General features: G+C 47.9%; 8 protein-coding genes across 8 annotated transcripts; 5 read left to right on the top strand and 3 right to left on the bottom strand.

Moving 5' to 3' along the window:
- Positions 1-633: 633 nt before the first annotated feature.
- FPOAC1_007319 (uncharacterized protein) lies at positions 634-3,570 on the bottom strand (the record flags this gene model as incomplete). Its single annotated transcript, XM_044851787.1, has 1 exon — positions 634-3,570. One exon carries the CDS (start codon positions 3,568-3,570, stop codon positions 634-636), a length of 2,937 nt encoding a protein of 978 aa, XP_044710499.1.
- A 4,324-nt stretch (positions 3,571-7,894) lies between these two features.
- FPOAC1_007320 (uncharacterized protein) lies at positions 7,895-8,375 on the bottom strand (the record flags this gene model as incomplete). Its single annotated transcript, XM_044851788.1, has 4 exons — positions 7,895-7,994; positions 8,065-8,171; positions 8,223-8,295; positions 8,353-8,375. The coding sequence occupies 4 exons, from the start codon at positions 8,373-8,375 to the stop codon at positions 7,895-7,897; spliced, it is 303 nt and encodes a 100-aa protein (XP_044710500.1).
- A 3,227-nt stretch (positions 8,376-11,602) lies between these two features.
- On the top strand, positions 11,603-12,228 carry FPOAC1_007321 (uncharacterized protein; the record flags this gene model as incomplete). Its single annotated transcript, XM_044851789.1, has 2 exons — positions 11,603-11,642; positions 11,672-12,228. The coding sequence occupies 2 exons, from the start codon at positions 11,603-11,605 to the stop codon at positions 12,226-12,228; spliced, it is 597 nt and encodes a 198-aa protein (XP_044710501.1).
- A 437-nt stretch (positions 12,229-12,665) lies between these two features.
- FPOAC1_007322 (uncharacterized protein) lies at positions 12,666-16,074 on the top strand (the record flags this gene model as incomplete). Its single annotated transcript, XM_044851790.1, has 3 exons — positions 12,666-13,229; positions 13,278-15,230; positions 15,280-16,074. 3 exons carry the CDS (start codon positions 12,666-12,668, stop codon positions 16,072-16,074), a joined length of 3,312 nt encoding a protein of 1,103 aa, XP_044710502.1.
- Positions 16,075-17,342: 1,268 nt separating this feature from the next.
- On the top strand, positions 17,343-20,120 carry FPOAC1_007323 (uncharacterized protein; the record flags this gene model as incomplete). Its single annotated transcript, XM_044851791.1, has 1 exon — positions 17,343-20,120. The coding sequence occupies one exon, from the start codon at positions 17,343-17,345 to the stop codon at positions 20,118-20,120; it is 2,778 nt and encodes a 925-aa protein (XP_044710503.1).
- A 1,265-nt stretch (positions 20,121-21,385) lies between these two features.
- On the bottom strand, positions 21,386-21,742 carry FPOAC1_007324 (uncharacterized protein; the record flags this gene model as incomplete). Its single annotated transcript, XM_044851792.1, has 3 exons — positions 21,386-21,391; positions 21,429-21,514; positions 21,574-21,742. 3 exons carry the CDS (start codon positions 21,740-21,742, stop codon positions 21,386-21,388), a joined length of 261 nt encoding a protein of 86 aa, XP_044710504.1.
- An 828-nt stretch (positions 21,743-22,570) lies between these two features.
- Positions 22,571-23,562, top strand: FPOAC1_007325 (uncharacterized protein; the record flags this gene model as incomplete). Its single annotated transcript, XM_044851793.1, has 3 exons — positions 22,571-23,041; positions 23,088-23,355; positions 23,408-23,562. The coding sequence occupies 3 exons, from the start codon at positions 22,571-22,573 to the stop codon at positions 23,560-23,562; spliced, it is 894 nt and encodes a 297-aa protein (XP_044710505.1).
- A 501-nt stretch (positions 23,563-24,063) lies between these two features.
- FPOAC1_007326 (uncharacterized protein) lies at positions 24,064-25,697 on the top strand (the record flags this gene model as incomplete). The annotated part of the gene is made up of 2 exons (XM_044851794.1): positions 24,064-25,062; positions 25,110-25,697. The coding sequence occupies 2 exons, from the start codon at positions 24,064-24,066 to the stop codon at positions 25,695-25,697; spliced, it is 1,587 nt and encodes a 528-aa protein (XP_044710506.1).
- Positions 25,698-25,707: the final 10 nt, after the last annotated feature.

A 25,707-nucleotide genomic window follows, 5' to 3' on the forward strand; every position in this document is an offset into this window, starting at 1 on the left:
CCCACGCCGTCTGTCGTGTAGGTGTGAAGTTTGGATTTTCGATTTCCTCCTGCAAGGATTCTCGGTTTGTTGTAGGAGTGAGTTCTTCGTCCGCAAATCTCACGCGTCGCGTTCGGTGGTGTGTGCGGTGAGTTTCGGATTCCGGTTGTTGGGGTGGAGGAGGTGAGTTTGCGTCACGCGCGGGAGGCAAAATCTCAGCCGCTTCCTCTCTGATCGGTGTGAGGGCTTCCGTATGCTGAGAAGACAGCCGCAAGGAAGAGAATGATGCTAGGTGATGATCAGAAAGAGGATGAGCGAGACCGGTGGAGGTAGTGCCCTCGCGCCGTATGTGCTCATCAGCGGTGGTGTTGCAGGAAGATGGTTCGTCCTCTACATACGCCTGAAAGCGGGGTAACCTTTCAGCGCTGATCCTCAGCGCACTCGGCTCCACTCCAGAAACGCAATCTCGGTGGTCACAGGAAATCTTCATGAAACAGTCACGTTGAGGGTCCAGTACGTAATAATAATTATTTGTCATTTCGGTATCGCATAGTTCGCCGTCTCGGTTTCTCGTCTCCGTGGTAATAATAGGGTTCTCGTTACTCCGGTCCTCGGTTTGCCGTTCCATCAACTCGGAGTTGTCAATGGCGGCACTCAGTTTCCCTGGTTATCATCTCGCTCCTGAGTTCCTCGGATTGCACCGTGGAGTTCAGCGAGGATACCCTCAACCTCACACAAAATCTGTTCATCGTCCTCGACGCGGACAACATTCTTCTCTTCCAGCTCTTCCGACCAATCTTGTCGATACACTGGACGGCCAGTCTCAATTCCCTGTGTTGGTTGGTATCGGCGTGGGCAAGGTGTGATATCCAACACAGAACGTTTGTCATTGATTCCCTTCACAACAAGTTTCTCATCAGCGTAGTATTCAACTGCTTGAACACGGCGCAGCCAGGGACGGCCAACAAGCAAATCCCAGTCGCTGTTTCCATCGATGAGGTAGACCGTGATCACCGTCAGAACATTTCCCACTCGCAGCTCCAGGATAGCAAACTGTGTGATGTAAACAACCTCGTCGTTTGCCAAACGAATCGGTTCTTTCTCCGACAGATTGAGTGGTCGTATTCCGTTGTCCTCAAGGAAACGGCTGTTGACCAAGTTCACTCCCGATCCGCCATCCAACAAGATCACATCAGTTCGATGACCTCCCAGGTGTCCGGTGATGTAACCTAAGGTGGTGGCCACCGCCTCCTCAGGTAATCCGCTATCCGAGTAGACAGCCAGGCGTCCTGAATCCGCATCTCGTACCAAGTTGCAAGTAGGTACTTCCGTAGACACCGGGAGTTCTTTCGGATCCTCGTTCATCTCTGTTTCCAGGATCTGTTTGAATGGTGCCAGAACGTTCACCAGTTTCTCCTCATGTCGTGTGCCCTTCAGCTTTCGACGACACTGCATGAGTCGTGACAGCTGTTGTCGAATAGATGGTGCAATCTGGAGTAACTCCAACACGCTCATGGTAATCGGCGTATCCTTGAGATGGCGGCCAATCTCAAAGTTTGGGATCTCGTACTGTTCGGTCGCTCGGATCTTGTCAAGAAGATAGCGTGGCTTCTTGGCGGTGTCTGAATCTGTTTTGCCAGACTCATTCTGTTGATTCTTTGCCATATGTTTCTCAACGTGTGGCTTCAGCTTGTCCCAAAGTCTGGTGAACTCTGCTTCCGAAATTTCCTCAGGTGGGTCGGTGTCCATTTTGTCATCGTTCATCATGGGTGTTTCAACATAGTCTCCCAGTTCGACCACGCGAGGACCAGGAATAGGTTGAGGTTTGTTCTGAGACGGAGAACGCTGAATCCATTCCGGGTGGCTGATGACAGCTTCCGCCAAAGTCATAAGCTTCTCATTGTTCACAACCTTTTCCTTGTTGCCACGTGTATTCTTCTTGATTCTCACATCAGGAGGGTTCTGTGCCTGAGATTGAGATGTCGAGCGCGTCGCTGCTTTAGCTTCCAAAGGACGCCACGGCTCAGCGAGAGAGCGCTCAGGTTGCAAGCCGTTGTTCTCAGGACGCCAAGGTTCAGAAAGCTTCCTCTCAGGACGCCAGGGTTCAGCATAGTTGGCATCCCACTGGAAAGGTCTCATCGGAGTTCGCTCTCCTTGCTGCATCACCTGTGAAGCTTCGTGATCATGCTGAACTGTCGGTGTCAACATGAAACCTGTCGGGGGTCTCGGTGTCTTGAAGCTCAGGACAGACTTGATGGCGGCGGTAGGCTCTGCACGAAGTGTTCGTGCTCGGTCTGCCATCATCTGCACCCGGTTGTCGTAGAAAAGATTGGAGTTGTGAGTTCGGCGTTCTGCGTTCTGAGGTATTGGACAGCTTGAACTCTTGTGTCCCCATTCTGCGCAATTGAAACACCACCAATAACGCTTATCACCAGAATCACCAGGGCCGCTCGTGTTGCCTTGGTATGTCTTGTTGCGAACTTGGAGGTCATTGTTGTTCATTTGCGAGTTTGGGTTATTCTGAGGGGGATTCTGTGGCCAGCGAGTGCCACCTGTTCTCCCGTTGGATGAGTTTCTCTCAGTCAAGTTCTCGGCGAGCTTCAACTGAACCTCAGCGAGTCGGGCGAGAAGATCCTCCGTTTTGTCATGTTGGGTGAATTCTGCACTCTGCATAGTGGGCGAAAGCTCTTCAGTGCCTGGCGGTTTCAGTTCGCCATCAGCGCTGCTTCGGCAATCCCAGATCAGACGGTGAAGTTTGTCAAAGGTGAGCTTCTCAGTAGTAAAGCCGTCGATCCATTGGTCCGTGGCGTACAGACGATCTTGAATTCGTTCTTGGAGGCGCGTGTCCTTGCGCCCGTCCGTCATTCGGAGTATAGCATTGGTAAGGACCACTGAACGATAGACCACCGGGATGCGATGGTACAAACTTTGTACTCTCTGAAGAAAGTCCTGGAGAGTCTCATTTGTCTTGCGTCCCAGTTGGTGAGCCTCCGTGATCAGAGAACTGTCGTGGCGTTCTGTGAGATTCTTGTACTGTTCCTCGAACAAGGGTTTGAACTCCGCGTAGGTTTTGCACGCTAGCCTCTCTTCCTCAAACCAATAGAGCGCTGGTCCCGCAAGACCTTGCTGAAAGGCGGCCTTTCGAAACTCATCTCTCAATTCGATACCTTCTGGATCATCATCTCTCTCCAGATCGGGGTTGTCACGTCTGACTCGCCTCTCGATAAAACTGGTGTACGTGCTTGGTTTGCAATCACCAGGCTTTCCCGAGAAGGTGAGATCACTCCCGCTAACACCCATGTTGACTTCGGTGTTTGGGGTGTTTGAATTGAGATTGAGTTGGGAAAGATTTCTGCTCAGGGAATGTTCGACAACAGATGCTGGGCTAGACGGCAGCGGTAGCAGGGCGTTGAAGAATTGTTGGGGTTCAAGGTCAGGTGAAACCGGAGTTCGGTCAACGAACGGTGATGACTCAGATGATGGGATCTCAGGGCTAGGTGATCTTGGAGTAGTGAATTGGGGAGAGCTGACAGGGGATTCTGGAACGTGTGTAGTTGAACGAATAGAAACACGAAGTTGATCTCCACGCATGAAGATTGGTCCGCAGACTCTTTCTGAATGTTTCTTGATGGTTGCGGATAGGAAAGGATGGGAACGGTGATGTAAGGTGCTGGTGTCAGGTTCTCGAGTGTGATGTAGGATGAGAAAGAAACTGAGTTCACCGGGCGGGGTCGGTGTTTGTTTTGATCTCGTTTCTACTGAGGCGTGACTTCCCTCGTTGCTCTGCTGGGAGATGGCAACTGCGGTGACGTGTTCTCCGGATACGAACTCCAAGTGGTAGAGTTCCGTTCTTCGCACCTTCCTTCCCTGTACCAAAGTCTCTGCAGTTCGGTATCGTCACCGTGACACCAAGGTAAACTCCGTAGTAGGAATTTTTGTCTCTGTGCTTTCCCAGTGAAAAGACCTTCCAGACCTGAAAGGTGGTGTCTCTGCTGAGGTCGTGTCCAGGTGGTGTCGTGGTGTGAGTTGGTGAAGTTCTGTGGTAGGTAAAATCGAAGTTTCTGGTGCTCATTTCTCGTATGGGCGCAAAATCCGATTTTCTCAAAGTGCCGACTTTTGAAAATGGTTTTGGGCGTGTCTTGGAGCCAGTGTTCACCACCAAAATTTCAAGGTTTTGACAGTGATTCACGATCCACACTTTAGGATTTCAGAATTTCGAAATTTGGTGTCCAAGTTCGTACGTGTCCAGTCTGTCGTCTCGTTGTCCAGCTGTGTCCAGCTTCAGTACCTGGGCTGACCTTGTTGCCAGCTCAGCAGACACCTCGTTCTCACAATCCAGATCCAGGGCCATCCATGAGTTCCAATTTTTCAGTTCAGTTACCACTCGGCAGTTTCACTTGTGACTTTAGAATTTTGAAATCCAGTTTTAAAATTTTGAAATCGCCTAAGTGCCAGAACTGTAGTTCAGGCGTATGCGTCTTGCTTTGTCTTGGTAATGCTAAGAGTAGAACTGATATCTCAACTTTGAGTGTCTGCCCAGTCTTCCAATTCCCAGGGTGACCAACTTGGTTCACCAGTCCAGTGTCCAGGAGTCCTTTGGAGTTTCCAGCCGTGCCAGGAGGTTTCAGAAATCCGTGTCCAGGTGTCATTTCCTCATTCCAGGATTTCCAGTATGCCCAGTGTCCAGTGTCCTGATTACACCAGACGGTGCCAGGATGCTCAGTGCGGTGTGTCCAGTCTCGCTCCCGATTTTGCTGATTTGCCAGTTCATTCCATGCAGCGTGGTGTCCAGTTGGTAGCGCGTGTCCAGTTCAGGGTGAGGTTCACCTCGTTCAGTTCTTTGGGTTGTTTTCCTCGTTTCCCCGAGTTCTGGTTTCGTGCCAGCGTGATGTCGTGATATTTGTGTGTTATGTTCACGTTTGGAGTTCGGGTTTCACACGCGTGTGATTTCTTGTCATCTGTGAGCTCCGCGGTGCTCCAGGGAGTCTGTATCGCGATACAGTGTGTTTCTTTTGCGTGCTGCCTCAGCAGGTCACGGAGGAGGGTTTTCGTATCTTCGCTGCTCGCGAGCCGCGCGTGTTATGTTGGAGTTGAAGTTTCGAAATCTCGCCGCGGCGTGTTCTTCTGGTGACGCGTCACTCAGCGTAGCTCCGCAGTGCTAAAGTTTTTGAAGGAGGAGAGTTCGGTACGCGTCTCGACACGCAAAATAAATCCAGGAGTTCAGTCTCAAAAGGTATTTGAAGTAGTCCCAGTCTCATCACCATAAAAGTAGATAGGTCGCACGCGTGCAACGAGGTTGTTGTATTGGCTAAGTTGTTACGGCTGACCACAGCGCAGAAGGCGCCGTGGTGAAGGCCACTAACGTGATGACTAAGGTGGGTGGGGCTAACCCCCGTAACAGCCGTCATCTTCGGCTCAAACGTTAGCAAATTCGAGACGGAGCTTCGTGGGGCTACGGATGAATTCAGTTTTGACATTTGGGCCAAGAAAGGGGCCATCGGCAGACTCCACAACCTCGCCACCTACATCCGCCGGACGGACCAGAGACGACAGGCGCTTCGGCGTTTCCAGACCGAGCTCGCAGGGGACGATGCCATATTTACATTGGAGATCGTTGTTGATGGCAAGACACGCTGGAATTCAATTTACAGTATGATCAAACGTTGTATGACATTCTGCCCTTGTCACCTGTGTTGGATATTTGCTGACTCCAGATTGACTTATCCTAGCACTCGAGCTGCGCAGCGCTATCGAGCTCTATCAATCCCGTTGGCAAAAACCGAAAAATGATCCGGTCCACCGTGACTTAACGAAGGATTTCCTCAACGCTGCGGACTGGGCTGAACTAGAGCGCTTCCACGACTTCCTAAAGCCGTTTTACATCCTTACGAAGACTATGGAGGGCAACGCTAGTAAACCGGGCGTAGAGGGCGGGCATGGTGCAGTGTGGGAGACTCTCAAGACAATGGACTACCTGTTTGTCAAATTCAAGGCTCCAGGCTGGCGATCAATTCAATTCAATCACACATCTGGTGGACAAAAGATCAACCAGTGAACCGTGCGAGCGTGCACGTCCCACGAAAAGCACCGTGCCACCCCTGCTTCAACTCAATCGACATCCCAGATTGAATTGATCGCCACCCTGAAATTTCAAGCAGGCCGCGGAGGAAACTCAGTTCGAGGAGCCCTCCCATTTTAAGTCGGGAATCGACTGCGGATGGGCGAAGCTTGAAGACTATTACGTCAAATCGGACCGTACACCTGTCTACCAAGCACCGCTAGCCCTTCACCCATCATATGGGTATGACTACTTTGAGCGGCACTGGAAAACTGCGATGGATAGACCGCAATGGTATAACGACATGCAGTCCGCTGTGGGTAGCCTGTTTGGCGAATACGCCCGACAGGCTGAAGTTGAAGCTCAAGCTCAAGCGGGGCTTTTGGAAGGTGAAGTCGATGAGATTGAAGCTGACGTTGACGACTACAGTTCATTTGGGAAAAGATCAATCCGCTCCTTGAATACGCAGCGGAAGAAGGTCAAGGCAGTTAGCGAGCTTGACATATTTCAGACACGGCCAATTTACGCTCATGATCTCGATGTTGCAGACCCTCTTGAATGGTGGAATCGACATCAATTGGAATATCCAGTTTTATATCGAATGGCGCTAGATCTATTCTCGATTCCTGGCATGAGTTCTGAATGCGAAAGGGTGTTTAGCCAGACCAAGAAAATGATCACGGATGAGCGCAACCGGCTAGCACCTGAGGTAGTCGAGGCCGATCAGCTTCAAAAACAGTGGCTAATGAGAGGGCTGGTAGTCTAAGTTCGTTAGTAGTGCCTCCGTAGAATAGCAGAAAGGGTTTCATTGTATCCAGTAGGTATCCGACTATTCGACGGGTTGATCGGCTGGAGAGCTAGCAAGCAGGATACAGTCACCACATCCACAACAGAGGCAGAGCTCCTAGCCCTGGCACAGGCTGCTAAGGAATCCCTCTATGTGAGTCGGCTGTTGAAAGAGCTTACAGTTGAGATGGATGATCCGACTATCCGTATCGAATGCGACAACACTCAAACTATCAACCTTGTGACCGCCGAAATCGCTACTTTGAAGACTAAGTTGCGGCACGTGGATATTCACAACCACTGGCTGAGACAGGAGGTCCAAGGAGGGAGAATTCAAGTCAAATACACCAAATCGACAGATATGATTGCAGACGGATTAACAAAGGCCCTGCCGGCAGGCAAATGGAACCGCTTCCTCTATCAACTTGGCCTGGAAGATATTCAGGAAAACCAGCAGTATAGCCGGAAGCAAGAAGGAATAGAAACAAAGCTCCAGAAGATAGAAGACTGCCTAGGAAATGCAGGCTCAACTGGGACCTATTGAGCCTGAGGGGGTGTGTTGAATGTTGGAGGGTTCACCCTCAGCTTTAGGATTAAGGTTTAGGATTAAAAGTTTGAAATCCTAAACTTAGATCATAGGACTTTCATCTAGGACTTTCATCTAGGACTTTCATCTAGGACTTTCTAGAACTCAAGTCCTAGAAGGAACCAGCCGAAGATATAAGGTCTCAATAGTCCTTCGATTTCGAGAGGATGAGGGAATACACACGATTGACCTGAATATCTAACACTAATCCGCGTACAGCCGTCTATATGCTTTCATCAGTTAAATTTCCACCGCGTAATAACTGCTACCATGATTCTTAAACCAACTCGGAAAATGAATTAATATATTCCAATAAAATTCCGTTCGTTGATCATTTAATTTTGTTCCAGTGGTGGTTATTCACAAATAGCAAGGTCCAAGGTCTGATTGCTGCTATTTTGAAGTCTTCACAATACTAGATTTTAATCAAGGTTGGGGTATTGACCTCGCGAATCAGGATATGCATTGGCAAAAGGAATCCATCATTAAAACATTGCACCACCATCTGAATAACCACCGCCTGAGTAACCACCGCCACCGCCGCGGGCATTGGCAAGGTTTACTTTGATTCGACGGCCATCGAGTCTAGTTCATCCGGACTGGTTAGATTCTTGTCATGTGCTGTACACAGGAGCTTGCTAGTTTCGCAACTTACTCTTGTTCATTCAGCCCATTGATTGCATCTTGAGCTTGTTGTCCATCGCTGTATGTAACAAAGCCAAATCCTCTTGAGCGCCCCGTATCACGATCACGCATGACAATCTAGTTTGATTGCTTAGAAGTTGTAGAGCTGGGGAAAAGGGACAAACTTACGGCATCTAAGATCTGGCCATACTCACTGAACGCGGTTCGGAGTGATTCGTCCGTTATGTTCCACCCCAGATTGCTAATGGTCTGCATGTTAGATGGCAACCAAGTTATCAATTGGGCAAAGTTATCTTACCCGATGTAGATTTTGGCAGACATGGTGATACAGTGAGTGTTTTAGTCGTGGTGAATGTGTGTGCGTGAAAGAATAATCCAAGTGTAGGCTGCCACGGCTTGAGGGCGGGCCATACGACGTCTTATATAACAAGACAACGCGTATTTTCCACCCTATAATCATTACTCCCACGTCATCTCAAACATATATGTACGAATTGGCCAATGAGATAGTGTCTGTCTTGCACTGACGTGATGTCTCAGCTATGGCATCGCAAATCAAGCCTGCGGGACGTAAGTTTGGAGAACTATTGGCTTTCTTTGCCAGTCGCTTTACAACTTGCATATAATGGGGCATGCTACGGAGTCAATGCATTCGCTTTTGCTGAACTCAGAGTTAGCTTTCGGGAATGCTTGGAATGCTTGCGCGTTTATTGGACCTCTTCATAAGCTAGCGCTTGATATGTCTCACCACAGCTGCACTCAGCATGCCGATCAGTAACTATCTGAGCTCCTTGCAGCGACGACCTGGGCGATATCAGAATCACGACGTATCAATTCAGCTACAGGTACATAAATGTCTTGAAATTCTGTTTAAGCCACTCAATCCCGTGTCAGACAGTTCCTCCACCAACGTCAAGACTTTCAGCTGAGTCAAATCAAAGCAGAAATCCGCGACACTGGACAGTTTACCCCACCACTTGGAATGCGCAACTAGGAGTAAATCGGAGTGATTGCCGTAGGAGGGCTTAATTATGATAAAAGAAGTTATGTATCTAGACGAAATCTTGATCCCGCCTTCCACAAAAAGGATGGCCATTACGCTTCTAAACTACATCCTTGTAGTCAATATCACGGTCCGGCCAAGCACCCAGCTTGCTCAGAAACCCGACCAAGCTATCATCACCCTTTCCCCAATAACACTTCACGAAATTGATCATCATGTCCGTCCCATTGAGAAGTGCACCGCTGGTCCACAACTTTCCGTCTCTGACCCAACGCTTGGTAACCCAGTTGGTCCCAGGAGCAGGCTTGTCAACAAATAAATAAATTCAAATAAATCCAAATCAAATCCAACTAGGGTCAATTTGATTTGGATTTATTTATTGACAAGCCTGCATTGCATGGTGGGCAGATAAGCTTGTCACCTCACAATCGAGGAACGCACGACAGCCAATGATTGCTCATTCGCTCCCATTGTATCGAATTGCTTGCCTGCATTGTTTATTTGTCGCAAGTGTCACTGCACGCCCGCCTGTGCACCAGTTAGCTGCCCGCTATTAAGCCCCTGTGTAGGGACTAGCATGTGTCAAAACGTCAATAGACCGAGGTTGTTTTCTCTTTCCACAAGAGCTTCAGAAACTGCCCAAACTGGTCGGTTAACTATCCCTTTTTATTTTTTATTTTTCCTAGCTATTTTCCTATTTTCTTTTATTACTTCTTAGGTGTCTCTCTCTTAGAAAAATCTCCTCTCCTATTGAACTTTCTTTTTCTGCTGCTAGCTGTTTTTTTCTTGCCAATCACCTTCGCCTCTTCAATGAAACCCTCTTTCACTTAATGCGTTCTCTTGGCTTTGGACTGTTGGAATGAGATCACACAGGAGGCTATTGACAAGCTAATTCATTCGATGCCAAAACGCCTCGATAACTGCATTTATAGAGATGGAAAACATAGTGGATATTAATCCCCTGACTTCAGCGATTAAATTGATATATAAATCACTTTCCAATTATATTGTTCAATTGATTGAGGAAGTGCATTTAATTTGATACCCTGTGGTCCGGAAACCTCAAAGACGCACTTCATTCCAATGACGTAAGTGCGATATAATATAGTTTATTCCTTCTGGGAAAACTACGCTAAACCATGCATCTTGACTACTGACAAAGCTCTAGTTTTCCCGATTCACACCCTTGAGGGGTCTCAGAAGCCAATTTCCTGAGGTGCTTCGACAAAAGTATACGTTGTGTGTTTTACGCCGAGGAGGGAGAAATTAGGGATGAGATACTTATTTCGGAATGATCTACAGCTGGCGGAAACGCCACATAACCCGCTTGCAGGAGATCGACAATAACAGAGCCTATTTCCAGGCAAGGTTCCGATCAACTAGTTACACCAACTACACTTTTCGACCCAGAGTAGTGTAAGGGAGCCAATAGGGTTACCAGACGGCCCGGCATTCTACTGGAAAACCCTTGACACGGGGGGTGAACAGCACACGGCGGAGAACTGGGCGAGGTTGATATGGGGAGAAACGCAGCAACTGTGCGGCGGCGATCTTTCCAGAATTAATTCTATCTGTACAGATACCGAAAACACGATGCGCTCTGTACACGACCTACTAGGGAGATCCCCGGAGCTCTCACATGTCAAATTCTCTCTGCGATTCTCAATGTCAAATTCTCTCTGCGATTCTCAATATATCAGTCATGCGTTGAGGGTGCGGGTTGGGGCGGCGTCGTGTATGTTGAACAAGACACTGAGAAATTCCACAGTAAATCAACCACGTCGGTGCACGAAATAAAACGTGGATCAATCGATACCTTTCAGCGTAATTAAACTATTTAGAACATGCCAGAGAATCTTATATACTGATAGAAGAGACTACTGCTGAGTAAAGACAGAATTCGAGGTTGATCTCATATTCAGTGATCTTTGATCCTTGATAGTGGCTTGAGAAATGGGCGAATAAGAGGAATTATAAAATGGGAAGAACCCTGTCGAGTCTTTGAGCAGCCAATACGATGCATTATAAAATCGAAAGAACCCTGCCATATCCTCAACGACGAATGAGAAAATACTTTGGTTCGCTATACCCTGCATGTCCTCAGCAGGCGGCATCGTCAAGATGAACGACAAGGCGGCTCAACTGCATCACAGATGAATGAAGACAGTTCCACATGAGGAACCTCTTATTCGCATCGGAAGTACACGTGCATCAGTTGAGGAATAATCTTACTTATCACATGACGATGGAAATGAAACAGGAACGAACTTGGACTTAGACAAATAATGTTATAGATGTGTATTGTAATGTTTCTTCGTTTTGACTTACAGGTCAGTCATTCAAGATATTTACCATTATTGGTCATTGTACGCCCGGCATATCCGACGGCACCACAACGCGACGCGTGCCTTTAAGGTTGCTTCCATCAAGCTATTTGAGCGAAGTTTGGACCATCTACCTCTCATACGAGACGCCGATGAGACATGTAGGAACGTGCGACCGTTGCCAATCGCCCATCCGATTCGGTTCCTTGATGTTTTTCACGATGGAATTTGTTGTCTACTTTGTCAAGACGACCGATACCGGTATGTCTGCCGAGGTCGCACAGCAATAGAAGATCATCTCAAAAAGGTTCATAATCAGCCATTGCGCCAACCGGGGCGTAGACGAAGGGGAGAGACCGGAGGGATCAAAGGTTTGACCCAAGCCGGTCTGGTCCGGACTCCAGTCGCTTGTCAAACCCTTTTTCACGGCCCACGATGCAGGTACTTCATCGTTAGGGCCCGCAAAGTTCACGAGGAAATAGAGGAAAGCCCAACTGGATCTGATGCAGGAAGTGACGCAACTAACATCGGCCCTGCGTTCACTCAACCTAGACTCGAGGATATCATAAACCTTCAGCTTGCTCAGCAGGAAAACGAAAACTCAGCAATATCAAACCAGACTGGCTTTAACATAAACCTTCTATCTTCTGACCCGCGACATCGATCCCAGTGGCTTCGAGTCACGGAATGGCCCCGCTTCCTAGAATCCCACGAACAAGAACTGATGCAGGTTGCCGCTCTGGTTTCACTTCCGAACCTAGCCATGTCGTATGAGCTAGACTCCCCAAGCAGTCCTGAAAATTTACTGTCTATTCTTTATCTAGCTACATGTCCTAAGATGTGCTGAGACAATTTGACGAAGGATATGTCTAACTTCATCCGATGCAGTTTTATTGGCGGCCTATTCCTGCTGTGACCTGACTGGAGGTCCTGGACAATTGAAGGGATAGCGAGTAAGCGCCCAAGAATATGTGGCGCTAACAAATCAGGTGACCAATCATCGTTCTCGAACGGAAGCCCCATGCAACTGTCCAAATTAGCCCAGCTGCATAGATGGTCGGTCAGATAAATGTGCAATTAGTTAGGCGGCCAATGTTAACTCGCCATTTGGCGCTGGTGTATGATGCATGCACAGTGGGCTTGGCGGTTGCGCAGCGTGTATTTCTTGGATATGATGCCCCTCACTTCTACGCTCCGCCCGCGGCTCACAGCGTTCCAAAATCCTTCATCGTCTCCCTGCTAAACAGAAAAAGTTTATGGATTTAGTATCCATCTCTCGCCACTATGTCACGCTTACGTGATAAGCTCTCACTATTCGGACGCCACCGGCTTGCGCCAGCGCCGTCCAAGTCCGACATCACGATTTCACGGCCAACGTCCTCGAACTCCTCTCGACTAACTCCGACTCAGCCCGAGTCCGATCCGAAACCTACCCAGCCGACTTCCATTATACCCAATCTACCGGCTGTGCCGCGCGTCCCGGCTGACATCGAAGATATAAGAAGACAGATCTGGAACGAGGCCTATGACAAAGTCAAGGACGACGAACCTGACACTGTCGACGCGTACGAGAAGATTCTTTCCGCCCAGCTTGCTGCGGGAGACGCAGATCCTTCGGCCGATAGGAACCCCATAAATATCATCGCAGAGAATGCAGAAGCCAGACAAGCTCAAATGAAGACGCTGGTCGGACAAGGGCTAGACAAAACCGAGAAAGAGGCAAGGATGAAGGAGAAATTCAACGAAGGGCTTCAACCAGTCAACAATGTCAAAGACTTTGTATCAATAGCTATGAAGAGCGAGCCAACCGCTGCTATCGCCTGGCTAGGTATCACGACATTGATAGATGTGAGAAATACTATCCTTATTGTATTTGCCCTTGCTAATAGTTTATAGCTCGTTGCAAACCCACTCACTGAACCAGGCATCAACCGCGACGGAGTCAGATACGTCCTCGAACGAGTTGAATGGTACTGGGAGTTGGCACAACTCTTGCTCGACCCGGGCAAGGTTGATGGTTCCATCATCAGGTTACAAAGTCTCCTTAGGCGCAACGTCATCAAACTCTACAAGAAGCTGCTGCTATATCAAATGCAGAGTGTATGCCTGTACAACAAACACTGGGCTGCCGTCATCGTCAGGGATCTCTTCAAAGGAGACGATTGGCAGAACAAGGTCGACTCGATTAAGAAAGCCGAGGCTTCCTTACGAGACGACGTGAATCAGCACAACTCGGAAGAGCTCAAATCTCGACTTCGGAGGATCGACAACACGCTTGGCCGTTTACGCCTAGACGTTAAGGCAGTAGAATCGGCCGTCCAAGTCCAGACCCAGGTGCTGCGCCAGATCCATCACGACGAGAACGACCAGAAATGCCTCCAAGATCTACGCATTGTCGACCCCGAAGCCCATAAGGAGAACATCGAGAAGACAAAAGGCGGCCTGCTCAAGGATTCGTACTACTGGATTCTCGACCACGACGACTTTCGGCGATTCCGGAATGATCCAGAGAGCCGATTACTATGGATCAAAGGCGACCCGGGGAAGGGGAAGACGATGCTTCTATGCGGTATCATTGACCATCTCAAGGAGGACAGGTCCCAGGTGTTGTCGTTTTACTTCTGCCAAGCCACACAGACCGAGCTCAGGAGTGCTGTATCCGTGCTCCGTGGCCTTTTATGGCTTCTCTGTCACAGGCAGCCGCAGCTGACTTCGTTGGTCCGATCTAAGTACGACAGCCAAGGCAGGAAGGTCTTTGAAGACGGCCATGCATTCGAGTCTCTAAAAAGGATCTTTCTCGACATGCTCAAGGACCCTTGCTTGCGAGAGGCTGTCTTTGTTGTTGATGCTCTAGATGAGTGCTCAAACGATAGCAGGAAAGATCTCATCGATTTTATTCTCAAGGCGTCCCATGACCACCGCTCCAAATGGGTCGTGTCTAGTCGCAACTGGCCGTTAATTGAGGTACAGTTTCGAGGCTCCGAGAACGTTAGGGTACCGCTTGAGCTGAACAAGGATTCTATATCTCAAGCCGTGAGGATGTTTATCGAAGACAAGGTTAAACAGCTGGCACAACAAAAGCCATACACCCCAGAATTAAAGGATGATGTGCGCAACAAGCTGCTAAGCAAGGCCAACGACACCTTTCTCTGGGTGGCCCTGGTGTGCAAAGAGTTGGCACGTCCCGAGGTCAAACCCCGGAATACCATTACCAAACTGAAGTCTATACCCGGGGGACTTGACGAACTCTACCAGCGTATGCTGAAACAAGTTTTCAGATCGGAAGATGGAGATATATGCCGGAAAATTCTTGCTACGGTCTGTATCACATACCGCTCCATCTCATTGGACGAACTGCGAACTCTTGTGGCAGACACCAAGGACTTCAGTGACAAGGAGTTGAAAGAGGTTATTGGAGAGTGTGGCTCATTTCTGACTCTTCAAGAGGACATTGTCTATTTCGTGCATCAATCGGCCCAGGATTTCCTTACCGACAGTGCCAAGAGCGATATCTTCCCTTCCGGTATCCAAGATCAACACTACCTCATATTCCGGCGATCGTTGGACGCTTTGATGACACTCACTCGCAATATTTACAATCTGGAATTCTCAGGAGACCTTTGCACCGAGATTTCGTGTCCGAAGCCTGACCCGTTATCTCATCTTCGCTATTCCTGCCTGCACTGGGTGGACCACCTTGAAGTAATCAAAGGAAATAGGAATCAATCAGACGATGAGGCCATTTCCAGGTTCATAGGCAAGAGGTTCCTGTATTGGCTGGAGGCTCTCAGCCTACAAGGCCAAATGCCGCAAGGAGTAAAAGCAGTACAGACGCTGAAGGGGATCATAGTAAGTCCACTGAATAATACATATAGAGATAGTTTTGACACTTCGACAGACCAATACAGCAGTTCCAGGCCTAGACAGTCTGGTGGAAGATGCGCGACGATATGTGCTTTCTCATGGAGGCGTGATTGCGATTGCTCCGTTACAAGCTTACGCATCAGCACTCGTTTTCAGCCCTGAGTACAGCCGAATTAGAGAACTGTTCAAGAAGGAGGAGCCGGATTGGATGGTATTGAAGCCAAGAATGGGGGCAGATTGGAACGCTTGCCTGCAGACGCTCGAGGGCCATGGCAATTCGGTGACGTCGGTGGTGTTCTCGGCAGATGGCCAGCGTCTTGCATCTGGCTCACATGATAACACAGTCAAGATCTGGGACGCGGCCACGGGCGCATGCAAGCAGACGCTTGAGGGCCATGACAGGTCGGTGAGGTCGGTGGTGTTCTCGGCAGATGGCCAGCGTCTTGCATCTGGCTCATGTGATAAGACAGTCAAGATCTGGGACGCGGCCACGGGCGCATGCGAGCAGACGCTTGACGTCGGGGGAACATTATATCACCTTTCATTTGATCCAACGTCAAATGCTCTCCTCTCTACCAATATTGGACTTCTAAATCTGGATCGCCCGGCTCTGCCGCCTGTCATAAATGATCGGTCGACTGAGATAACATTACCGCGTGTTAGCCATTCTGGATGGGGTATAAGCACGGATGGCGAATGGATTGTTGAAGATGGAAAGAAGATGCTTTGGCTACCTCCGGACTATCGAGGGGTGGAAACCGCTGTTGCTGGATCAACTGTCGCTATCGGCTGTCGATCAGGTCGTGTGCTAGTGATGAAGTTCTCTTAAAGCGGGGGCAGGCATAATTATCTTCTTGGTTCCAAGCAGCCCTTTCCCAGTTCCTAGTAACGACCTACGAAATTGATTATGTTTTGACTTGGAAGGGGCGCACGTATCACTTTGGTAACAAGCTGCATGATATATGCATACTTGCTACAAAAGTCCAAAACGTGGTCTTGATTGCTAACAAACCGCGTTAAGTCCTTACCATCCACAACCCCTCTTTCGGCACCACCCCTCTTTCGCCAGGCAAAATAAAAAAAGCTCCACCAAAACTCACCAACTTCACTTACATAAAAGTCAGCCTACATCATTATTCCAGCTCCAGATTCAACTGAAAGAGGACTTTGACGCGTCTTGATTGGGCCGTTATCCCTGTTTTCCTCTTTCACTTGAAAGGGGCTACTTGGCGAGACTGCCGAGACTCCACTTTCAGCGATGGTAGGGGCGCTTTATCATCTCATTGGTGCTCTGGTCCTAACCCTGGACGGTTCTTATAGAGTTTGAGGTGGTAGCTCAAAGCTTCGCAGCGTGTGTAATACATGTAATATAATTAAAGTTTGATTACGGAATTCCACGCGAACAGCGCGTCTTTGACGCGCACTTCTAGGACAGGTCCAAACTTTATAGAGAGAATAGCCCTCAATGTTCTTCAAAGGCAACTTGCAGTAAATGAAGACTAAGTCTTGAGTTGCGAGACGGGATGGAAACGCCAGAATTACACATGGGGAGCAGCCCCCATAGCCGTGCCGGAGGTTGCCCAGATTCAAGGTTTACCAGTATATAAAGGGTTTCGGTGTAATATTTGTCCTTATACGGCAGGACCTTCACGATTCACAACATCTTCAGACAAGATTAGGGATCATATATCAAGCCATAAGATAGGAATGACGCCAATGCGAGCGGAAGAGTTGCGGAAATTCGAGTCCTGTTATATGCAGACCTTCTGCTCCGCCAAAGGAAGAATTAGATATTTCGAGATTGACCCCATCTAATACTCAAAATTAGATAGGCCTATATTATTTCTATTTATACAAGTACTTGTTCCTGTGAAGAATAATTCAGTAGTTAGAATGGAGATTGTAATTTTGACTATATGCTGGCCTGTAGTAAAGGGAGGGGCTGACAAGGTGGTAAAGCGGTGCACATGGCGCGAACCAGGGAACTTCAACAGCAATCTATCGGCACTCACCTGGACTGCCCAGCTCATCCTGTTCGACTTCGTGTGCTTCCAGAAGCAGGACGACGAAGACGGAATCCCCGATCTGCTGGATCAAATGTGCAAGAAGTACTTTCAGCAGATGGCGGAGACACCTTTCGGGCATGTACTGCAATGGAGGCTATATCTCTTTGCGGCCTCCCGCACCAGTCTTACCAAGCACCAAGCCCGCTGGTCCCTTGATGGGGAAACGGTCGACTATATGGGGACGAAGCTACACATGGAACAAGTGACACAGCTGGTCGAGTCTGAGTTCCGCCAGGCGCACTCGCTTCTGTATGATAAGCTCTTGTTTGGAATGAGGGATGTTGCTCCGATCGAGGCGTGGAGGCTGCACGACGATCTAGATGTAGACGACTACGGCGCTTCGTGGTTGACAGACGGGAGGAATCGAGAGATACTGGCGGGGACGCATGACGCCCTGCTCCGACAGATCGAAGAGAGGGCGGATCTACGGCAGGTATTCGTGCGGCTGGATCCAGACGGTGGGGTTCGCCTCTGCCCCAAGGCGATAGCTATCTATAAGGCGCATGTTCAGGAGTTCCTCAAGAGGATGCTGGCACCCATCTCGGTTCCTTCGGGCCCTCCATTACGCTCCCCAGAACTACTCTCTATTACGTACATTAACACGGGTGCCCGCCGCCGATCGGTATTTCTGTGGGAGAAGATGGTCATGATATATGTGCGATACAGTAAAAGCCAGGAACAGACCGGGGAGGAGAAGGATAACATCAGGTTCCTACCCCCGGCCGTTGGAAACCTCCTCTTGGCATATCTCGCGTTCGTGCTGCCGTTGCGTCAGGCCTTTCTGCGTCAGAGCAAGCCGGGGGCTCTACTTTCGCCATACCTATGGTCAAAGCTTGGTGGCGAGGTCTGGAGGGACGGTATGGTCTCATCCTGCCTCCGGAGGGCATGTATGCGGGCAGAGGTGCCCCAGTTCCAGGTGGCATGGTGGCGCCAAGTTGCTGCTTCTATTACAAAGGAGAAGTTCAGCGCCAGGGAGCAGGCTAATTTCGACATGGGTGAGATCGCGGCATCTGAAGAAGTTGAGGATGAAGCGGGTCTTGCGTACCTTGCCGGGATGAGCAATCATAGTTTCCGGACATTTAACTATAGCTATGCCAGCAGCACGACCTTGACCGTGACAAGCTCACTTCACCGTGCCTACCGAGCGTCTCAAAGCTGGCGGTCTCTGTTTCGGATCGATCAAGTGCTCCAGGGTAAGCGGCCCCCTGCCGTATCGGATACACAAGCGCAAAGGCTACTCAATGCTTGCAAGAAGGTACGGTTTCGTGCAAGGCCGGCTGCCAAAGAAGATGGAATCATCGCGGCCGCCCGTAGGCTGCATAACGACCCAGAGCTACAGTTGCGTCGCCCTGGTCAGCGGGATGCCATGCTGGCGACCATGGGTCCACGTGCACCTGAGCAGGTCATCGTCGTTCTTGCAACGGGTTCGGGGAAGACATTGGTATTCATGGTCGGAGCCACACTGGCGGGAGCTGAAACAACCATTCTGATCCTTCCCACTGTAGCCTTGCGTGGTAATATGCTCGGGCGTCTTGATAAAGTCGCGCTAAAGCACCATATCTGGCGCCCAGGCTCGAAGAAATCAGCCCCCATCGTTGTTGTATCGGCCGAGGCAGCTTGTACAGAGGCGTTCCTAGAGTATGCCAATCGACTGTCTGATAGACAGTGTCTAGATCGGATCGTGATCGATGAATGCCATCTCACGATCACAGCAAGCTGTTACCGACGAAGTATGTCGCAGCTAGCATGGCACGTACGGCAGATTCGTACACAGACTGTCTGGCTGACAGCGACACTACCACCAATCTATCAAGAGCTTTTCTTCGAGCACAATAAGCTCGTGCGGCCGCATATCGTCAGAGAGTCAACAAATCGTCCTAACATCCGATACATCGTCCAGCAAGAACGTGGGCTAGGCAATCTATGTGAGCAGGCAGCTTGTCTTGCACAGTCTTGCTGGACCCGGACAGACCTGTTCAAGAGCGAGCGGGACCGGGTCATTATATACTACCCGACGAAGGATCTCGTGGCAGAGCTTGCTGACATGCTCGGCTGTCCGTCCTACACAGCCGAGTCCGGCACAGAAGAAGAGAAGATGGCGATCATAGAGCGATGGCTAACGGCAGCCGATTCGCCCATCATCGTGGCGACGTCAGCGCTGGGTCCTGGGTTTGACGACCCTCATATTCGATTGGTCATTCACGTCGATGCCCCGAGCCTTCTGACGGATTTCTCTCAGGAGTCAGGTAGAGCGGGTCGGGATGGCGAAGTAGCCGAGTCGATCGTTTTACTTAGTGCAGCCTGGCAGCCGCAGTTAGGTCGACCTGTAGCAGCAGACAAAGAGGCCATGCAACTGTATCTTTTGCAGGAATACTGCTCGCGCGGAGTCTTGAGCCAATTCCTTGATAGCAAACCTGACTGGCGGTGGTGCATGGAGGGCGATGAGCTCTGTAGCGTTTGTCCCGAGCATCACGTGCAATGCCGACCGCCTACCCTAGAGTTCCATCTACCACGGCCCCTACGTGATGAGACTGAAGCCGGACAGGACGGGGACAACGGCAGCGGTGACGTTGCCGTTAGTGAGATGATCTTTACTGGACCTGCCGAGGTGCTCCATCAGGACCAAGTACGTGATGAAGAATTGAGCCGGTATGAAAGAGATCTTGAGACAATGAAAGGCTGCTGTCTCTATTGCCGCGTAGAAGGAAAATCGTTTGAGCATACCGTAACAGCTTGTGCTCGACGTTTTGATTGGATTCGAGCTAAGCAAAAAGCACTTCGAGACTGTCAGAGCAAGAAGAAGGAATGACCTTGGTCCCCAGGCGTTTTAGGGGTAGGGTTAGCCTTAGGTTGTGGCGTTAAAAGGATAGGTTATAAGGTAGGGCAATAGAGTAAAAATATATACCTAGCTTTAGTTAGAGGTTTGTATAAAGTAAGTGGAAGCGGAGGTTTTTAACCCGAGGGGTACAAACCAAGAGGTCGTTATTCAGAAAAGGTAGCCTATGATTTTCAACCCTGGGGTACAAATCGACGTCTACCAAGTCAAGTCTCTGAGCAAACGCATTATATTATTTATATATATAATGTCTTTGTACCCCGGGGTACAAAAACGGAAGCTGCCAATCTGCAATCAAGGTGACTTACATAATCTTTCCCATCATATACCGTGACATCTCAGGATACGTCGTACAATGCGACTACGAGACTGCAGCAGAACGCTTCCTCCCAAGGGACACAGTGGGCTTCGCTTCTCCGCATGGCCATCAAGGATCATGGACATATGATATGATGAAAACGGGCTGTATATATGGCAGCATTACTATTGGCGATCATCCATATCATCACCAAGGTCGGCGTCCTCTGTGAGGAGACAATCGGAACAGCAAGAGTCGGTGCTGTTCAATGCCCTTGTTGGGCAGGTGGGGGAAGCGGACTTATTTATAAATTTCGGGATGACAGGGAGGTACCCCCCTGTCGAAGCCAGTATTGATGTGAGGTAATGAGATTGATTGATGATAAGGTTGAAGATCTAACTGCAGACAAGACATGTCCTTCCTAGCTACCTACACGATGCGATGAGCGACACGATCAGATACGTCAACGCAACAAGGGACCCGTGTCTAGTATTGATCCAGAGCATCAGAGTAGGATGATTTAGACTTGTGGATAGGGCTTCAAAAAGATATATAAATAAATTGAATTGACCTTTATTTAGTATTTTATTTAATTGATTGAAGTTATCACGGTCAGTGGTTGAGTTGCTACAGGGTGGGATGTTCAGATACTTTTGAACCATAATTGTATGCTAAAGCTAAGTAGGAGAAATATGGTAGGGTGCATGTGATGTAACAACGGGGGTCATCAACATGTAACGGTTGCACCTAACCACTAAGCCACAGGGCAAAAGATCGGGCCATAATCACTATGCTAGCGATTACAGTGGTGCTTACAGCTTCCTATAGGGGCCGATCGTAACAATAATGGTTGTGTAATTTGTTGTTCTAGCGTTTAAGCACTATAAGGGTTATGACAGAGAACCCCTACTCCAAGCTTGAAGAGTATTTTAGTAAATACTTATCCCTTGCTAACAGGTGTTTGTAGAGAAAGGTTGACTTACAAGAGGGTTAGTACAGCAACGGGCACGTTTGCCAATACTGGCACAATCGGCCTTGAAGCTATCAATGCTTGTAGGAATATTGGTGGCTGTTTCAGTAATTAGCCTTTTCCTGATATTCCAACGAAAGATAATAGTTATTACTTACGGTTTTCACAGTCAACATCAGCAATCTCAATAACACCAGCTCTACAGCACTGAGACAGGCTATAGAAAGCTCCACGGCAGGCATCAAAATCGCCACCATAACCAGAACCAGGAGGAGGAGCAGCGAGGACGCCAGCGAAGAAGATAGCGAGAACTGGGAGGAACTTCATTTTAGAGAGGTAGATTTATTGTTTTGGGACGGTAAAATATAATTGAATGAGATTAGAGGGGTTGCAAGACACTGAAAGAAGTAGGTGATGAGGATGAAGAGAATAGAAAGATAAAAGAGGAGGTAGAGGCAGTATTTATAAATGTTCTTAGGTTTATCAGGGGGTGACTGGAGGTGGCTGACTGGTCATGCATTGCTGATTATTGTCAGGTTTGTGGTTAAAATTACATTCCAAAAGTCTGAGAACACCACACAGTGCCACATATTAAAACTACTAAGATTTTTAGCTCCCGTAGCCGCGTCATATTCTAAGATAACTTGAAGGATGTCAGCTAATGCCAACGGACGCCATTACGGAAGGCCACAGGGAGCAGTGTCCCAAAAGTGCGGATACGACATTTTTTTGATATAATAACCCCTTCCGTACGGACCCGTTAGAGAGATATTTTTTGTGATCGTTAGATAAGATAAGGTTCGCTGACGTAAGCAGGTCACGTGCCCACGCGATCGCGCTATCAATTTCGTGATAGCTTCCTTTCCTTTTTTTTCCTTCTCCACACAACACACAACAAGGTAAGAATACCCTTCCTTTGAACCCCAATAGCACCCCCAATACGCCCTTTCATGACCTGATATCACGATATTCGGTTTCGCATTGCTTCAAGCTTCAATTTGCACTATTTTTTACCCTATTTACACCATTTGCGACCGAAAAAAGCTGCCCTTCAAATTGAATCTTGAAAACTGACGCGTGTGAAATAGGTGTGCTACGCAAAGCACCCAAACCACACCGAATTCGCGAATCTACCCTCTCGTACTGCCTACTACGATGGCCCCTCGAAGTGCTGCTAAGTCGGCGCAGAGTGGCAAGGCTGCTCGTGGAAGGGCAAAGAAGGCATCACGATCCCGTACGAATGTGCCTACTTCCGAAACTGAGGAAACCGTACTCAACGATACGGCCGAGTCTTCTACGCCTACCAATTCTGCTAAGTCAAGCAAGAAGACTCCTCCGCGCAAGAAACCGCCCCCTCGTACGCCTGCGAACGAGAACGAAGATGACGACGGAAGTGAGACTGACGACGATGACGATGTTACGATTACGCACGTAACCAATTTGAAGGAATTCGGTCCCCAGGCTGCACAGCTTCTTCCGGAAAAGCTCTTTGGCATTGCAATTTCTGAAATCGACTTTCGCACTTCCGTACGGCCTCAAGAAGCTAAGAAGTTTACCATTTGGGCTTTTTTGCGTGCCCTACGAGGTTGCTCTGTCAAAGGTCTTGAGGCAGTCAAGAAAGATCAGGTAAACACTATATTGATATAATATGTTTACGTACTTACACGTATAGGAACCTCGACCTCTCGTATTGCGTACTAAGAAGTCGAAGGAAAAGAGTGAGATTGAGTACGTTCTCAATTTTACTAGTACGCAGAACTGCGACGCTATGCTTCGCTATCTCTTTGGCGAGGAGGTAATGGACGACGATGGCAACCCCAAGGTGTGCGAGAAGTGTTTGAAGGGCAACGGAGCACTAATTGGCTGTATTGTTGGAAACGGTGCCTCCTCCTGTGCCAATTGTGATTGGAATCGCTCTGGTGCCGCCTGCTCCTTTACGAGTACGTACGAAGCTATATGTTTTTCTATTTAATTATACTGACTTTTTCTTAGACTCTCCCCGCAAGCGTAAGCATGCCAAGAGCGACGACGAGGACGATGACGACAGCGGCTCAGACATCTTGGAGGGTATTGACCGCAAGACCTGCCTCAAGATTGCTGCTATCTTCCGTAAGGCTACTGACAAGAAGAAGAAGAAGCATACTTGAACGTACGTAACATATATATTTACGTATTATTGTATACTAATTTGTAGTAGGGTCTTTTACTGTATGCCTTTGACTTAAAAGTCTGAAGGCTATTTTTGATGATTTACGAGGGAACGATTAATTTGCTGGCAATGGGGACCACAGTTACAGATACGTAGGGATACGAAGCCCTATTATATAGGCATACGAAGCAGTACGATACCCTTAGGTCGTTTAATGAAATTCTTTGCTTTATTATATGTTTACAGTGAATATACTATATATATAAAATTGCCTTAGTATAGAAGTTAAAATTAAAGTAAAAGTGCTACGTACGTAATCTGAAAATTGAAGTAAAAATGCTACGTACGTAATCGTACGATTCCCCTCTAAACTAGGGCAATTACGTACGTAGCATTTTTACTTCAATTTTTATAATTAAATCCCTCAAAACCTTTTACGTTTTTCCTTTATTCTCTTTTCTTTTCTAGTTATAATTCTGAAAGATTATCTTTACGTATTATGTCTTTTGGTCGCCCTACGGTTAATCTTGAACCATTTCGTGTTCAAATTGAACAGCGGAAATACACTGATCAATTAACAATAAGGCAGATTCTAGAGTCCCTTACGAATCAGTTCAATATCAGAGTAGGCCGTTCAACATTATATCGGTCTATACAACAATGGGCTTTAGACTCTTCCCTAGGCAGTCAACAGGTCAAAAACACAGAAGATTCAGAGCAACTACGTCGACGAATTACAGAATTATTCTACGATCAGGTCCTCAATGACCGTTATATGCTTCTACGACTACAAACGGAAGGCTTTATTATTACAAAGACCGGCCTTGAGCGTATTCGACGAGATTTGGGGCTTTGGAGGCGTCAAACACCAGAAATGTCTTCTACGATAAAGACCAAATTATACAATTTCTTCGAAAACGAAAACGAATTGCATACAAAGCTTCAAACCTTTGGTCGTACATACCTCTATGTTTACGTACGCCAGCACCAATTTATCCTAAGCCGCAAAGCCCTCTATGAATGTTATCGAGAATTTATGCCTACGAACGTATCCGATCGATGGCATACGATGAAGCATCGCCGAACCGGGTGGGCACCAGCTGGGCCTGACTTTATTTGGTCCCTTGATGCATATGATAAGTTAAAGGCTTGGGGCATTGAGATTTATGCTGCAATTGATGCTTATTCACGGTATATTACGTGGTTCTATTGTGGTATATCAGCAAATACATCACGAAGTGTTGTAGAGCAGTATCTTTATGCCCTTCAACAACGGGAGACTATGCCGTATCTTATTCGGTCTGATCGTGGCAATGAGACTCTTTTAATGGCCGGTGCACATTATTACCTTTCGCAAGCGCAAGTACGTAAACGGAATAATACGACACTGGATCAAGTGCAATTTGACGATGTTTGGATCTATGGCAAAAGTACGCATAATGAGAAGATTGAAAGCTGGTGGCTTCGATTAAGTAAAGGAAGGGCTAAGTTTTGGCGCGTACGTATATTTACTTATTATTTAATATTATAACTAATAATCTATAGGAATACTTCAGTATTATTACTGCTGAAGGCCAGTTTTCACATGATTATCTATCAGACCGTATTGCTATATTATATCTATATATGCCAATTATACGAGAAGAGCTCACTGAGTTCGTACGTATATGGAATGTGCACTATATACGCAAACAGGCCAATAGACCTCATGTGAACCCAGGGCAACCTTGGAATCTTTACTTCCAGCCAGAAGCAAAGGACTCCAAAAGCTATGCAGAAGCTATTCCAATGGATCGACTACAGACCCTTTTGAATATCTTTGAAAGCGATTCTATTGATTTGGATGCGTATTTGCCCAAGGATACAATTGCAGTTTGTAATACTATCCTTGAAGGTCAAGATAACTTCCCAATTGATAGCCCTATGCAACCAAAGTATTCAGTATACCTATTTTTACGGGCTCAATTGGAGATATATATTACCCTAAAGAAAGAGCCTTTTATTGGGCTTTTGGATATCCCTACGGGTGGTATAAATCGCGTACGAGATCATTTGGCAACATATGATATTGATGTTGATATACTCGAAAGTATTCCATCGGAAAATGTGGAGGAATTTGATCATCGGTTCTAGTGTATTTGAT

The sequence above is a fragment of the Fusarium poae genome, chromosome 2 (assembly GCF_019609905.1).
Source record: "Fusarium poae strain DAOMC 252244 chromosome 2, whole genome shotgun sequence".
Taxonomy (NCBI): domain Eukaryota; kingdom Fungi; phylum Ascomycota; class Sordariomycetes; order Hypocreales; family Nectriaceae; genus Fusarium; species Fusarium poae.